Below are 18,351 nucleotides of genomic sequence, written 5' to 3'. Positions count from 1 at the left end.
GGAAAATGGGAAAACTCGATGCTACGAAAATGCTACCGACCTAGCTTTTGGCGGCTAACAAATTCTATTTTTAGTTAGTGAGTCTTATACCCCCTTGAGGAGATTACGCATGTCGTTAAAACTTTAGCAATAACGAGATGTCTAATATATCATTCAGTCAACGAACTGAACTAACGTCAGTGCAATAAGTTCAGAAGTAAATCGAAACATGACACCAGTTTTAGCTAAATACTGTATATTACACAACACCATTTATTTACATACATTTCTGTTGGTCGGATATCGTCTATCCACATTCCATTTACCCAGTAGACTCTATCGTATAGCTTACAAATTATAGATCAAAATAACTTAGCATCTATATGTGTACCACTTATTTACTTCAATACCTGGTTATGCAGGCATACAATGTAGGCGCCACCTGACAAGATTACAACTCTATTAATGTATTCGATCAATATCGCGGATGAACTTTGACTAACATAATTACTAAATATAGACTGATGAGTGAGTATCCTCAGTACAACGATCGTTTAAATATCTTACATAGATCACATGCTATCCATATGTGAAATACCCATATCTATCAATTATGGACCTTTGTTTAGGTCCATATGGTATCATGTCCCCCGCGTAGAATAAATAATGACTGAATAAATTCTACAAGGGTGATATAACACCACATGGACCGAAACAAAGATCCGATTTTTTATATTAAACATATCGTTTCTTTTACAAATGTCAAAAACAGTCTCTAATATGTATATTAATTACAAGAAAAGCACTGGTCAAAGAACGCCACCCTAAAGAATGCAGCGTTTCGGAAATGAAGTTTGGAAAGGAATATTCCGTGCTTCCATTTGCGGATTCGTACCAGTTGTTCTATTTTTCTCATTGTCACGTCACAAATTGTTAACGTTATCAATATCGAATGACGTCATGTTTCTGTACTCCGATTGCTGATGATTATTCAAAAAGGCGTTCATGCATGAAATAGAAATTTATGATTGATTGATTTGTTATTTATATATTCCAAATGCAATCAAAAATTTCGAATATCAATGAGTGCCTATTTGCTTATAATGATATCACTACACCTTATTTGTATAATGAATATCTTTATTTCCTCCAACATGTGAAGATTGATGATTAGTACAACTCAAAACAGAAAAAAAATAAGACAGAAAAAATATATGTACAGTGAGTAAGGAACTGCAATTATTAGCTGTCAATGATGTAAGTTAACCAATTGTCACTACTGCTACATGTATTTCATAATTTACCAATGCACGAGGGCTTGCTTCATTACATATATTTTCTTTGCTGATTCCACCATAATGTATTTTCAATGATCCAGACTGTTTCTATTGAATTAATGTCTCCTCCAATTAGAAATTTAACTAGATCATCATCGTCATTAAGAATTCTCACACTTTGTATGACCGAAAGTAGATTTACTAAAGCTGTTTGTAATTCGTCTCTTTCATTAAAATAAACACGACAATCAATTAATAGATGTTTTACGATGTCATCCACGTTTCTTTTACAAGAGTCACAAATACAGCTGGTAATAGGAAGGGTTCCTAGCTTAACCTGAAATGCAAATTCTCTACACATATTTTGCATTTCTTGATACAACAGCCATAACTTATGTGGAGTTATTTTTGGATGAAGTTCTCGAAACCGTTATAGATCTGTCCTTTTAGATTACTGTTCTCTGCATTTGATTTCTGAAGTTTCACATATTGCTTTTTTCACTAAATATTTCCAGGCAGCTTTAGTGGGAAACTGTCGAAATTTAATGAAACTGATGAGAAATCCTTCAATGCCGTATTTATCTAAGCATTGATGTTACTATTTTTTAACTTCATAGGAGTATGAAAGAAATTTTGTTTGCAAAATGTGTGAATCTGCACAGCGGATTCTCACTAAAGTTTGCAAACAAAATTTATTTCATAACCCTATGAAGTCAAAACATAGTTACATCAATGCTTATAATTAATTACTTTTAAACGTACGATTCTTTTGATTTTCCAATGGAATATTTTTTTCTAAATCAATACGCAACGTCGACGTCTCTACTGTGACGTCATGATTATGTCGGAATTTCGCGCCATTCTCGGACTTTTTCTTCATAGTACATGTATATGAAGAAAAAGAAGTTGCCAATCAGAGAGGTGGATTAAGTATGAAAAAAAAATATTTAAGCATTGATGTCACTTTTTTTTAATTGTATCTGGGTATAAAAAAAATGTTTGCAAACTGTGTGAATCCGCGTAGCGGATTCTCACAAAAGTTTGCAAACATTTTTTTTCATAACCCGATAAAATTAAAAAATAGTGACATCATTACTTATAATTATTTTTATACTCCATTTGAAGAAATGAAGTATGTGCAAATGTAACATTATAGTGGTTTTTCAAGGGATCCTTTTTTCCGAATCAATACGTAACGTCAATGTCTCTATAGTGACGTCACGATAACGTCTGGGTTTCGCGCCATTCTCGGATTTTTTTATAGTGGTATGCATAAAAAAATATTGGCCAATCAGAAAGCCAGATTTGGTATGAAAACAAATAAAAATTAATTATATTGTTGTAACCAATGTCCGGAATATTTCAGTTCATTCTGCCAATCCAAATTTGAGAAATATACTAATATTAAAATTGAATAACCGTTTGTGAATTGTCCTTACACATCAGTTAAACACAGCCTTCCAAAGAAGAGCAAAATGAATTTATCCATATAATGTGATAGTCTACAGATTCCAAGGGTTTCAATTCCTGTCAAATCCTTGGATGATTCGACAACACTTCTGCTGGATTACTTCAAGTTTGTCTAAGCTTCTTTCCCGCACTTCTCCCCTCGTCTCACAAGCGTACATTCTGGTTGGTAATATCACGCGTTTCCATATGACGGAGGACTCGATCGCCGTAATATCTCAAAATCGAAGACCCACATCACGAAGAGAATGGAATGATTTCTGCATCTTTTGTCAGGCTCTGTCTATGCACGTTATTTATACATTCCAAATGCAAAGTTAGAGTCGGGTTATCAGGTGGCAGAATGTGTCAGTTGTAATTACATTTGTATGACACCGTCATAAGCTCTAATGGCTTCTGGAGGCGTATCCTTTTACACATTTGATGCCCGAATTAATTTACAATAAAACATGTAGGTCAATTTGGAGGGTTTATTGTTGCCAGTGTTGGGTAGGGCAAGTTCAGTGTCAAGATAGTTGTCTATCACTGCGCCAGACGGTAAAACAGCGAAATGATTTTTTACTGTAAACATAGATTACACAGGAAAACTGCATTTGTTTGGTGTTGTTATCTTATCTTAGGCCATCGATATACAATTCTTTTGATATTTTTGTTTTTAAGAAACCTTTATTTTTTTGTTTCGGAAAAGTAGTGGACCTTTAAATAAATACAAATGTCTCTAAATATTTAAGTATTAATACACTATGCTGAACAAGGTGTCTCTTTTCATATTACTGTTACTGTATTTGAAAAATAGCAATCTCATCAGCTTAAAGTTGTATGGTCTATAACTTTCGCTCTTTTTGTCACAGTGAAAACTGTTAAAGCTTTATACATATTTTTCTCCGTCTGTCCGAGGTTTAAACTTTCTAATTTTACCCCTTTTTCAAAGTTGCAGCGATGAAAGTGTTTTAATAATAAAAGTAGAAAATCTTTTTAACGTGTACACCTCTTCAGTCCAAAATAACACTTATAGGCCGACATATGCTTTTGGGGAGCTAAAGCATCAAGTCATGTGTCAATGTTCAAATATCAAATGTTTAAGTGACACATCGTTACAATGAAATTACCATGCAATATAACTTATACAAATACTGCGTTTTGTGGTGCTAAAAATATTGCTTGATAAATCTAAGTTCAATTTTCTAGAAAATTGACTGAATAAAACTATCCTATTTGTAACATTGGGACACAATTTTATTTTATTTTTGTGAGGATTTTAGCGCAATTTAGAGATAACAGATAAATATCCACACAAAAAGCTTGCTGTTGTTATTTTGTGTTAAGGGGTATACATGTTTTATTATTGAACATTTTTACTTTGTATATTATACATCCAGGTAACGAATGAATTCTCTAATAACAAACCAAGCCGTTTCGTCATTTTAGGAAATATTGTTTTACCGAAAACTTTCACAGTAAATTTGAATCGAAGAATGTACATTATTCTTCAAGAATTTAATTTTTGGCGCACTTATCTTACATCACACAGTCTATCTGCTCGTGGTTACATATGGGTATCTTCACTAAAGCCTTGGTTAACAGCTTGATTCTTTCCCTTGGGGTCTTTGTCACCATGTATATTGTCAGTATTGTCAGGGTTAGTCAATATCTTTTTACCTCGAATATTCACCGCTTCCTCGATGGTATCCGGAAGTTTACGTCCGAGCGTTTCCGGAAGTATCAGTGTACAGAATCCACCAATCACAGCCAACACACCGAACGCTATCACCGGAACTGACGAATGTGTATAGTCTCCCTTTATTCATATAGAATAGTGTGTTACGTATTATGTAATAAATAAAGAAACAAAATTCGGATTTTAATTATAATCTATGTGCAGCATACGACTATAACATATATATTTACAATTATGTACTCTAATATGACTGGTATTTAGAAAAATGTAAGAAATGTAATAATCTGAGGATCCTCCTTTAATCATTTCCTCAAGATTTAGTTCTCTCTCAGTATAATGTAGTGAGCAAACTTTACGTACTGGTAGTCGTAAATGTATATATCTGGGAGAAAACAACAAGAAAATACTTTTAAGACACAAAAAATACATCATTTGTGGTCTGATTTGTTCACGAATATATTCTACAATAGTAAATAAGGTACACTTACCAGGAGTAAGATCTGAGGGGCAAGTAAGCCTCCTACCCTGGTCAGGAAAAAACAGCAACCCATTCCGATACTCCTGAAAATGATCAAATTATTCTCATGGATATGTCAAATAAGCAATAATAGGCCGTTCGGTATGACGAAATAAATATAATCCATGTACCGAACAATTGCTGTAATAGCTATCTTCAGCAGGATAAATACTCGGGATCTCGATTAATTAATAACAGCTGGCAGTGTCATAAGTACATGTATGTGATATGCGAGACAAAACTTAAATAGCAATAAAGATCAAATAATGCGTCATATTTCTAGATTATATGATATCTTGAGTGTCTAGAGGAACATGACCAGGTGGGAGTATGGTTGAAGGTGTAACATACTGCAACCTAATTCTTCAATGACAGTGATATATTATACTAGAGCATTCAGGGACACTGATATTACCCCGCCTGATAGAATCCTAAATACGTTTGATAGCAAAATAAAATCCTTCATGACATAAGTTACTAGTAAGAGCTTATCACAAATGGACCACATGAACAGCGTCACGAGTTGAGATTAACCTGGTCCATGAGCTTACCTAATGACTGTCGGGTAAAGCTCTGAGGTGTACAATAATATAACACTGAACACTCCGGCCATACCGAACCGACCAATAATGGCAAAACTGGTGGAGGCTTTGGCAATATCATCACCTGGATTACAACAAAAACAGAGTAAAGTTGGCCTTTAAAAGTAATTTAAACATATTTAGACAAATACTTGGGAAACTGCTAACCTTTCAGTAAAATCTACTTTTTACAAAATGATGAATTTTGAATGTTTTATTAATAAACATATAATTTAATCTTCCTTTTATCGAGTATTTCATGGACTTCAAAAAACTTTATCGGCTCTTACAGGAAACATATCACGTCCATTCTGATTGACTAATAATACAACGACGTAGTGACTTCAAAGAAAAAAGAGAGTCCCGCATTTACTTTGTAATTTTGAAAAGACATTTGTAGTAAATTGAGTTATAAGGATTATTGGATGAATCTAAATGACTCAATAAGTAATAGATAGCAAGAAAGATGGACAGAAAGAAACGTACCTGATCCAAAGAATGGTATGATGCCAGCTAGAATACAGCAACATCCGCCTAATAGGAAGTAGAAGGCTAATGGCTTCCGTCGCCCAAATCTAAACGTAATCAGCAGCTCTTAATAATATAGCAAATGTGATGAGAAATATTCGAAATTATGTTTATGTACATGCCACTCCCCACCAAACATCTTCCCCCCTCCCCCCCAAAAAAAAAACCCCAAAAAACCCCAAAAAACAAACAAACAAACCCAAACCATTATTTTTCTGAACCCTTATGACACCATGATCACAAATTAAATGTGAACATTGCAGAAATTGGGATGAACTTCTGGTCATGAACATGAAGTTGTCCGCCATCTCGAATTTCATTAGATATAACATTGACATTTATCAACCGAATGGAACAAATGAGGTATCAAAATGATCGCTGAACGCCAACACATAAATAGTAGGGCCAAATAATTCAATATATGTAGATTTGTAAATGAAGAATTCAGCAAAAATTCGACAACTAGCGCCTTCAAGGGAGTGGAAAAGGTCAGAATATTGAAAGCTCTCCGTAAAACTTCGAAGTTCGCTGCAGTGCTTTCCAGGGAAGAGTGGATCTCATTAACGTTGACCTGTGTCATCTGGTCGCGCGAGAACCCACAAGGTTGAGGAATTGCGCTACATACGAATCAAGGAACTATGCGCTATAGAGAACTATAGAATGAGTTTAGAATTTTTCATTTCTTGCGAGCCTTTGGTGAGCACAAAATGAGACATCCGAAACGAGAATCATAAATCTAATGTGAAGGGGAACGAATGACAGATTCTATTTGCCTTTGTTTCTGCCTGTTTGGAGCTTTCTGCCAAATGATCAATCAATCGATCAGTTGAGATTTTGACCGTTCCAAAAACATAATTCGGTCAAGTACGTCAAGTACAAATGCGCCAGATTTTCGTAGTAAAACAAAGAGTCGTTTCCCATGCGTAGAAATATGTACTATTCATCGGAATCAACCAATCGAAATGCAGATATGTTATATTACACGTGTATAATAAATAAATATTTATAAAATGCCTTTATTGAATGGAAAAACAAGGAAGTCATTGAAAATTCAGTTACTAACCCCTATAAATCGTACCGTCCATTGCTTTATATGGGAATAAGTAACTGTATGACTATATAACTATTAACTTGCATCGTCGGCATTAGTAAATGGGTTCACTTACGGTTTGATGATGTAAATAACACAGATGTAACTGACCATCTCTACCATGGAACCAATGAAGAAGTTGAGATATTTATCGCCGGCCAAACTTGTTATCTGTAATGTGAGGCCGTAGTACCCGATAGACGTGGTAAACCTACATTTAAAGTAAGTAAGGAAATAATCAAAACCCAAGTAAATTTTAAAAAAATACTAAATTATATAGTATGAGAGATACACATTTGTCATCTAAAGATTATAATTATCAGCTAATACCTATTACCTAAGTTATTCATGCAAGACTGGAAACAATTTTAATCATAGTCTATACGATGCCTTAATTTCAGTCAAGAGCATGATGACGATGAAAGGGAAGCGAAAAGATGACTTTCATGAGATTCTTAAACATATAAATAAACAAATCACTCCATACATACACCATTGAGAACATGAAGGAGTATAAGACAGGAATTATTTCATCAGCCTAAATATAATGTAGAATAATGCCAGTTATGACAGCGTACTGTATTGTGTTCATAGTTTAGATCTATATATACAACTCCATTGTAATATCGATCCAATGGAATGAACAAATAACCGAATTTCTGGTACGCCAATATTAATACACTTTTTTCACTATTTTTTTAATTTCATAATAACGACAACATTGTCTCAAATTGCTGTTAATTTGACATCAGTCAGAACCACTGAGGTTCTTACCAAAGGAACAGCAGCAGGAATGTCCTATTTCTGGTGACCGAGGTCTTCATCAGGTCCAGGGCGGTGTACTGTTTTCTTGTCTTATCCTGGAAAGGTACTCCTTCCTTCCTGATAGCAGCCATTATATCTGCCGGGTAAGGTAATTTGTTGAACTTTGCGATTCTCTTCACCACATGTTCAGCCTCGTCGAATCGTCCTTTCATCACCAGCCATCTAAGTGATTCTGGGACCCAGCTGGTAAATGTGAATATTAGCGTTTGTTACATATTTCGTGAGAGTCCTGATTCATGTAATTCCACCCAAACCAATGTATTCGAAATCCTTAGGGAACTAATATATATACATATAAAGTGCAGTAAAGCACTATTCATTTACAACATGTCATATGGGTCATTTTTTCAGAGTGATACTACATATCACCAGTTAAGACAGTATGTTTCATTGGTGTTGTACCCTTGTTAGATTTTATACATGAAGATTTAATTATGAATTAAGGATACTGTTCAATACCATATAATAATAGAATGAACATAACAAAACCAATGTGCCAAAAAAAGTTTCTTCTCATTTTGTGTTTGTTGTTTGTTATATATTTCTGTTTACGTTAAGTTTACCATATATAGAACACCAGTAGGATGGGAGGGAGTGTTATTGCCAGTTGAATGTATCGCCAGGTTTGAATGAAGTAAGCCAATCCGCCCAGGATCAATACCCCAGCGCCCCAGTAACACTCAAACACTGCTATGGCCAGGCCACGGTACTCCCGGACTGCTATCTCCATCACCAAGGCAACCGTAGATGTCTGCAGACCCTGGTAAAGGAGATGTTACACAATGTTTTGACTTTACCTAAAAATGTAAAATGCCTTATGCTTCATAATATATCGAAAAAATACTTTGTAGTCGTGCTAGTCGTAAAAAATCTAACTATATAGTATGATCAATGTATACTCAAAGAATATTTCGATTACAATCAAAAGTAAGCACCAAGCTGTATACATTTGTTTGAAATGTTCATTCCATCTTCGCTTTATTATAGTCAAGTAAAGATAGGGTGCTACCCCAAAATAATTGCAACAGAATGTTTTCTTTGTTTTTTATGCAGATCTGACTTTGTTTTATACAAGAAAAAAAAGTCGCCACAAATAAAAATTTGGGAAAGTGTTTTTCTTGACCCCCAAAAAATCAGAAAAATAGGGATATTTGCCAAATATAAACTTACATGGTTATCATGAGATACTAAAAAATTACTGTATGATAAGAACGTTATAAGGACAGCACAGATTGCCAAAAATCTAAGTTGAAATCAACACAGGGAAAAAGTATGACAGCATGAAAATTGCATAATTATGTCCTTGTAACAGCCAAATATGCTTTTGTTGGATTGCTAAGGTAAAAAATTGTTATTATCAACAATACCACTGATTCTCATTTTGGTGGAATCTTTTTAGATAAAACTTGTTGATTAAAGGCTGAGATAACATGGTTGCTCAAAGTTGGTCTTTTGACCTTTTCCAAGGATATTTTGAAGTCCAAATTGAATAATATGTAATTTTTATTCAAGAATTATTCAGTAAGTACCGTCTCAAGTGTTTAGATAGTTATTAATTCAGATTCTATGTAGTCTAAACTCACCTAAAAGGGACAACTATATCAAGATATCAACAAAAATAAAAGACGTGAGGTCGATCAAATCCTCATTTAGTTCCAATTCGACTAAACTTCTCTAATTGGCTAAGTACTTAAGTTTAAATGTAAAAAATATGAATATCTATTTTGTGACTAATCAGATTGCAAAATCCTTTGGCAGATATTACCACCATAATGGAATGTTCTTTATAAAGTGAAATTGAAGTTTCTTTTTGATCAAATATTTGAATAGGTCAGTTTTTAATTTTTTCTATAATGGAACCGGATGGAGGTTACATAATTTTCAATGAGATAAAGGAATAAATTAAAAGTTCAATTTCAATTTTATAGCTGAAAATCATCACAGTTCTGATTTATTTACTGGCAAAACTATATGACAAACGAATAAAGCATATTCGAAAAATTAAGATATTTGCATTGCAAATTTATGGACTTAGACATACATGTATTTTGATATTCAGCCAAATTAACGTGATAGGAAGTTTTTACTACTAAATAAGATGTGCATATTTATACCGTTTTTACAATAAATGATCAAAATAACAAGTACAAAATATACAGAAAAGGATATCACATATTTGGAAGCATTTGCTTTTTTATTTTTCGAAATATTAACTACCAAAATGGGAGTTTTGCCAAAAATCTAAGTATAAAAACACTACAAAATGGCACGATCGGTCAACTTGACGGGTTAATATTTAGTTTTTTTCTAGCTAATGTATTATCGATCATGCTTTAATATCAAAGAAAAAGTATTCCTTTAAGACATAACACATTAACTTATATTGTTCATGGTAAGATTTTATAAATGTTTGCATCTAAAAAGAACAAAACCGGTATTGCTAAGCTAAATTCAAAGCTTTTGAACCGTTTTCATCCTTCTTTATTTCTTGGATTGACTGAAATTATTGTATCATTTCAACTTATTTGTACTTACCTAAAGTTTGTCTTAAGATATACCCGATTTCATATTTCAAGTCTTGCAAAAATAGCAGATATTATACTTTAAAAGTTGTCAAAAGTGTGATTTCTTTTTATTTTCTTATTTTTCGGATGTTGAAAAAACGTCTTTCCGAACATATTATTTTGGCGACTTTTTTCATGGTAAAATAATAAGATCCTCCAACTCAAAAAGCAGAAAACAAATTCTGTTGCAATTATTTGGAGATTAGGCCTCTATTTTTCGTATTTTTACTGGACTATTATGCGTACTGGAAGTGTAAAAGATATCCATGCTAATAATAATAAAAATAAAATATTAAACAATTAATTATAAAATTACCCACCACTCACCTATAGGAAAGTAGTTATCATAATCATGATACGTGTAGCGAAACCAACTCTACATCATTCAGAAAAACAATAATATTTTATTTACTTTTCTTAGTTTTAACATTACCTGAATGAATACTCCTTGGAAAAACCTCAAAGCAGCAAAGCCAGCAAATGTTGTGACAAAGTATATCCCTATTCCTATGGCAACCGGAGCGTACAGGCATACTAGCATAGTCCATTTCCGTCCGAAGATGTCGGCGATGTGTCCGAACACTAGACCACCTGTCATCACTCCCAAGAAGTAGATGGTGGTGGCCAGCTTCCCCATGTAGACATCGTCACAGACCAGGTCCCACTGTTAACATGCCCATTACATGAAATGGTGTATTTTCTTCTAAATACTATTGTACTACTACTGCACAATTATATTTGCTTATTCACAAAGCCATTCTGGGCCAAAAAAATGGATACATAACTATGATACTATATGTATAAATAAATTCCTGTCAACACAATGTGGGGAATGACTATTACCATGTTTACTACGATGAATATCTGACATGCAGCAAAGTAGTTCGATACCATCATTACGATGTTAGTTCCTCCCCACCTCCCCTACCCTCGTGACAGCGACATAGTAGTTCGATACCATCATTATGATGTTAGCTTTCCCTCCCACCTCCCCTACCCTCGTGACTGTGGGATAGTAGTACAATACCATCGTTACGATGTTAGTTCCTCCCCACCTCCCCTAGCCTTGTGACTGCGGCATAGTAGTACAATACCATCATTATGATGTAAGCTTCTCCCTCCCACCTCCCCTACCCTCGTGACAGCGACATAGTAGTTCGATACCGTCATTACGATGTTAGTTCCTCCCCACCTCCCCTAGCCTTGTGACTGCGGCATAGTAGTACAATACCATCATTATGATGTAAGCTTCTCCCTCCCACCTCCCCTACCCTCGTGACAGCGACATAGTAGTTCGATACCGTCATTACGATGTTAGTTCCTCCCCACCTCCCCTACCCTTGTGACTGCGGCATAGTAGTTCGATACCATCATTCCTCACTTCCTCCTGATGCGGCAGTAGTTCGATACCATCATCCCTCCCCACCCCTACCCTGTGACTGCGGCATTAGTTCGATACCATCATTACGATGTTAGTTCCTCCCCACCTCCCCTACCCTCGTGACTGCGGCATAGTAGTTCGATACCATCATTACGATGTTAGCTTTCCCTCCCACCTCCCCTACCCTCCGTGACTGCGGCATATAGTAGTTCGATACCATCATTACGATGTTAGCTTCCTCCCACCCCTCCCCACCTACCCTTGTGACTGCGGCATAGTAGTTCGATACCATCATTACGATGTTAGTTCTTCCCCTCCCACCTCCCCTACCCTCGTGACAGCGACATAGTAGTCTTAGTCGTACTTCATACCTCGATTACTATGTTAGTTCCAGCACAATGTAATACCATAGATTAGCTCCCCTCCCCTCCTACCCTGTGACAGCGACATAGTAGTTTATACCATCATTACGATGTTAGTTCCTCCCACCTCCCCTACCCTCGTGACTGCGGCAAAGTAGTTCGATACCATCTTACGATGTTAGTTCCTCCCCACCTCCCCTACCCTCGTGACTGCGGATAGTAGTTCGATACCATCATTACGATGTTAGTTCCTCCCACCTCCCCTACCCTCGTGACTGCGGCATAGTAGTTCGATACCATCATTATGATGTTAGCTTCCCCCTCCCACCTCCCCTACCCTTGTGACAGCGACATAGTAGTTCGATACATCATTATGATGTTAGTCCTCCACCCTACCTCGTGACTGCGCATGTAGTTTCATTACGATGTTAGTTCCTCCCCACCTCCCCTACCCTCGTGACTGCGGCATAGTAGTTAATACCATCATTATGATGTTAGTTCCTCCCCACCTCCCCTACCCTTGTGACTGCGGCATAGTAGTTCGATACCATGATTACGATGTTAGTTCCTCCCCACCTCCCCTACCCTTGTGACTGCGGCAAAGTAGTTCGATACCATCATTATGATGTTAGCTTCCCCTCCCCACCTCCCTACCCTTGTGACTGCGGCATAGTAGTTCGATACCATCATTACGATGTTAGTTCCCCCCCCTCCCACCTCCCTACCCTCGTGACTGCGGCATAGTAGTTCGATACCATCATTACGATGTTAGTTCCTCCCCACCTCCCCTACCCTCGTGACTGCGGCAAAGTAGTATTACCGTCTATAGATACCATCATTATGATGTTAGCTTCCTCCAACCTTCACCTACCCTCGTGACAAGCGGACATAGTAGTTCGAGAACCATCTTTACGATGTTTAATTCTCTCCCAACCTCCCCTACCACCTTCGTGACAGGAGACATTAGCATTCGATACCATCATTATGATGTTAGCTTACCCTCCCACCTCTCAATTCCCTCGTGACAATAACGGCATAGTTCTCGAGTTTATCAATCGATTATGATGTTAGCTCCCTCCCACCTCCCTTACCTCGTGACAAATGATATAGTAGTTTTAATACCCACGATTATAATGCGAGCTTACACTCCTCACCACACCCTCGTGACAGCGGTATTAGTAGTTCGATACATTCATTATTGATGTTTAGCTTCCACCTCCCACCTCCACCTACCCTCGTGACAGCGTACTGTAGTTAGCGATACCCACAATTATGATGTAGCTTCCCCATCCCACCTCCCTACCCTCGTGACATCGACATGGACATAGTTTCTAATACCATCATTACGATCTTAGTTCTCCCATCTCCCCTTCCCTCGTGACTGTGGATAGTAGTTCATACCATCGTTACGATGTTAGTCCCCCCCACCTCCCCTTCCCTTGTGACTGCGGCATAGTATTCGATACACACATTATGATGTTAAATACCCTCGTGTTAGTAGTTCGATACCATCATTACGATGTTAGTTCCTCCCCCCCTCCCACTACCTACTTGTGACTGCGGCAATTAGTAGTTCGATACCATGATTACGAGATGTTAGTTCCTCCCCACCTCCCCTACCCTCGTGACTGCGGCAAAGTAGTTTCGATACCATGATTACGATGTTAGTTCCTCCCACCTCCCTCTACCCTCGTGACTGCGGCAAAGTAGTTCGATACCATCATTATGATGTTAGCTTCCCCCTCCCACCTCCCCTACCCTTGTGACTGCGACATAGTAGTTCGATACCATCATTATGATGTTAGTTCCTCCCCACCTCCCCTACCCTCGTGACTGCGGCATAGTAGTTCGATCCATGATTACGACTCCTGATAGTTCGATACCGATGTTACCCCTACCTCGTGACTGCGGCAAAGTAGTTCCATACCATCATTATGATGTTAGTTCCTCCCCACCTCCAATACCCTCGTGACTGCGGCATAGTAGTTCGATACCATGATTACGATGTTAGTTCCTCCCCACCTCCCCTACCCTTGTGACTGCGGCAAAGTAGTTCGATACCATGATTACGATGTTAGTTCCTCCCCACCTCCCCTACCCTCGTGACTGCGGCATAGTAGTTCGATACCATCATTACGATGTTAGCTTCCCCCCACCTCCCCTACCCTCGTGACAGCGACATTGTAGTTCGATACCATCATTATGATGTTAGCTTCCCCTCCCACCTCCCTACCCTTGTGACTGCGGCATAGTAGTTTAATACCGTCTTTACGATGTTAGCTTCCCCTCCCACCTCTCCTACCCTCGTGACTGCGGCATAGTACTTCGATACCATCATTATGATGTTAGCTTCCCTCCCACCCTCCCCTACCCTCGTGACAGCGACATAGTATCGGACATCATTACGATGTTAATTCCTCCCCACCTCCCCTACCCTGGACAGAGAATAGCATTTCGATACACTATTATGATGTTAGCTTCCCTCCCACCTCCACTTCCCTCGTGACAACGTGTTACACGATTATGCGTTAGCTTCCCTCCCCTCCCCTACCTCGTGACAACGATATAGTTCCACGATTATAATGTAGCTTCATCCTCTATTAGTGATTTAGATGTTAGCCCCTCCCACTCCCCTACCCTCGTGACAGCGACATAGTAGTTCGATACCCCATTATGATGTTAGCTTCCCCTCCCACCTCCCTACCCTCGTGACAGCGACATAGTAGTTCGATACCATACAGATCATTATGATGTTAGTTCCTCCCCACCTCCCCTACCCTCGTGACTGCGGCATAGTAGTTCGATACCATCCATTATGATGTTAGCTTCCCTCCCCACCTCCCCTACCCTCGTGACAGCGACATAGTAGTTCGATTACCATCTATTTATATGATGTTTAGTCCCCCTCCCACCTCCACTCAGCACATACCCTTCGTGACTGCGCGGCAAAGTAGTTCGATACCATGATTACGATGTTAGTTCCTCCCCCACCTCCCCTACCCTCGTGACTGCGGAAAGTAGTTCGATACCATATTATGATGTTAGCTTCCCCTCCCACCTCCCCTACCCTTGTGACTGCGGCATAGTAGTTCGATACCATCATTATGATGTTAGCTTCCCCCTCCCACCTCCCTACCCTCGTGACTGCGGCATAGTAGTTCGATACCATCTTAGATGTTAGTTCCATCATTACTGGATGTTATACTCTAGATCCCTCCCACCTCCCCTACCCTCGTGACTGCGGCATAGTAGTTCGATACCATCATTACGATGTTAGCTTCCCCTCCCACCTCCTCCTACCCTCGTGACAGCGATATAGTTAGCTTTTATACCATCATTATGATGTTAGCTTCCCCTCCCACCTCCCCTACCCTCGTGACAGCGACATATAGTAGTTCGATACCATCATTATGATGTTAGCTTCCCCTCCCACCTCCCCTACCCTCGTGACAGCGACATAGTAGTTTATACCCTCATTATGATGTTAGCTTCCCCTCCCACCTCCCCTACCCTCGTGACAGCGACATAGTAGTTCGTCATACCCTCATTATGATGTTAGCTTCCCCTCCCACCTCCCCTACCCTCGTGACAGCGACATAGTAGTTTATTACCACGATTATGATGTTAGCTTCCCCTCCCACCTCCTACCCTACCCCTACCTCGTGACAGCGACATAGTAGTTCGATACCCTCATTATGATGTTAGCTTCCCCTCCCACCTCCCCTACCCTCGTGACAGCGACATAGTAGTTCGATACCCCCATTATGATGTTAGCTTCCCCTCCCACCTCCCCTACCCTCGTGACAGCGACATAGTAGTTCGATACCCTCATTATGATGTTAGCTTCCCCTCCCACCTCCCCTACCCTCGTGACAGAGACATAGCATTTCGATACACTCATTATGATGTTAGCTTCCCCTCCCACCTCTCCTACCCTTGTGACAACGATATAGTAGTTTAATACCACGATTATGATGTTAGCTTCCCCTCCCACCTCCCCTACCCTCGTGACAGCGACATAGTAGTTCGATACCCTCATTATGATGTTAGCTTCCCCTCCCACCTCCCCTACCCTCGTGACAGCGACATAGTAGTTCGATACCCTCATTATGATGTTAGCTTCCCCTCCCACCTCCCCTACCCTCGTGACAGAGACATAGCAGTTCGATACCCTTACTATGATGTTAGCTTCCCCTCCCACCTCCCCTACCCTCGTGACAGCGACATAGTAGTTCGATACACTCATTATGATGTTAGCTTCCCCTCCCACCTCCACTTCCCTCGTGACAACGATATAGTAGTTTATTACCACGATTATGATGTTAGCTTCCCCTCCCACCTCTCATACCCTTGTGACAGCGACATAGTAGTTCGATACCATCATTATGATGTTAGCTTCCCCTCCCACCTCCCCTACCCTCGTGACAACGATATAGTAGTTTATTACCACGATTATGATGTTAGCTTCCCCTCCCACCTCTCATACCCTTGTGACAGCGACATAGTAGTTCGATACCATCATTACGATGTTAGTTCCTCCCCACCTCCCCTACCCTCGTGACATCGACATAGTAGTTTGATACCTCCATTATGATGTTAGATTCCCTCTCCCACCTCCCTACCCTAGTGACAGCGACATAGTAGTTCGATACCCTCATTATTATGTTAGCTTCCCCTCCCACCTCCCCTACCCTCGTGACAGCGACATAGTAGTTCGATACACTCATTATGATGTTAGCTTCCCCTCCCACCTCCACTTCCCTCGTGACAACGATATAGTAGTTTATTACCACGATTATGATATTAGCTTCCCATCCCACCTCTCATATCCTTGTGACAGCGACATAGTAGTTCGATACCATCATTACGATGTTAGTTCCTCCCTACCTCCCCTACCCTCGTGACAGCGACATAGTAGTTTGATACCTCCATTATGATGTTAGCTTCCCCCTCCCACCTCCCTACCCTAGTGACTGCGGAATAGTAGTTCGATACCTCCATGATGATGGTAGCTTCCCCCTCCCTCATCCCTCGTGACTGGTTCATATTATTTCGATACCTCAATTTTGATGGTATTTTCCCCCTCCCCACCCCTCGTGACTGCGGTATAGTTGTTCCATACCTCCATGATGATGGTAGTTTCCCTGTCTGAGTACGGAGTATAGCTCCACATCCCCTTAGGATCAGCCTTACACGTGATAGTTGTGTTCTGACCATTCCCCAGGATGTAAGATGTTGTACATTTCCCGTGAGTTACACCAAGTACAGTGGTATTTCCATTCACAATGGCACTGTCTTCACATTGGTGTTTTGGCGTGGAGCCGTAAAATGCCATACAAACGTGGTTGAAACAAACAAAGAAATAGTTTAATGCAAGAAGTAGGAATGTGATGACTTGGAACTTCCCGGGATGACCCAGTCTAGGGAGAAGCTCATCAAGGGCAACCGTCTTCGTTTTCAGCCCACCTAGCTGAGTTCCGTTCTCCAACATGTTTACGTTCATAATCTGTAAACGGGCAAGAATGAGACTATTATGAAATATCGTATGCTACAACAGCCTGTAATAGCAAATATACCAATCACAAATGTTCATTTTCATTCGATTTCAAGCACGGAATACGTTTAAATTTTCTAAATCGTAGTTTCGAATACTTTAAAACACTGTCAACATAAGGTACATTAATTTAATAAAAGCAACAAGACTAAAATCGATCTTACCTCTTTTACCAGTCAATCTTAAGTTGAGAAGTAGTCAAATGGCAGAAAAACTTTGACCAAAGTGTATGCGAGATTAAGATGTAGCAGCTCGTAACATTTCTTGGTTGCTATGATATCAACAAGTGTCTGCATATTAATTGTTTGTTGTTAGCGATAACGCGCAAAGCTTTCTGCACCATAGTTTGAGATCGATTTGTTTGAGGATAGCCCCACCCGTAATGTCACGTAACTTTATTTTTCTTATCTGCTATATCGTAGATTATGCACATAGTTTCGGTGTTATACCTGAGATTAAAGCCTCATAATCCGTATATTAAATGCGCGGTCCGACAGAAAATCAAAAGTTACCGCCTTCAAAGCTTAGAAATGCTACTTTGCGCATGT

At 39.0% G+C, this 18,351-nt stretch overlaps 1 protein-coding gene across 1 annotated transcript; it reads right to left on the bottom strand.

Annotated features, from left to right (window-relative positions):
- Positions 1-3,179: 3,179 nt before the first annotated feature.
- Positions 3,180-18,145, bottom strand: LOC138332101 (solute carrier family 22 member 13-like). The gene is made up of 10 exons (XM_069280060.1): positions 17,968-18,145; positions 17,372-17,755; positions 10,940-11,170; positions 8,506-8,702; positions 7,892-8,125; positions 7,194-7,328; positions 5,986-6,074; positions 5,470-5,584; positions 4,890-4,962; positions 3,180-4,521 (listed from the first exon to the last, which is right to left on the bottom strand). Exons 2-10 carry the CDS (start codon positions 17,750-17,752, stop codon positions 4,270-4,272), a joined length of 1,707 nt encoding a protein of 568 aa, XP_069136161.1. The 5' UTR covers positions 17,753-17,755; positions 17,968-18,145; the 3' UTR covers positions 3,180-4,269.
- Positions 18,146-18,351: the final 206 nt, after the last annotated feature.

This window comes from Argopecten irradians, chromosome 9, assembly GCF_041381155.1.
Source record: "Argopecten irradians isolate NY chromosome 9, Ai_NY, whole genome shotgun sequence".
NCBI classification, from domain to species: domain Eukaryota; kingdom Metazoa; phylum Mollusca; class Bivalvia; order Pectinida; family Pectinidae; genus Argopecten; species Argopecten irradians.
This window is presented reverse-complemented; position numbering and strand designations above follow the sequence as displayed.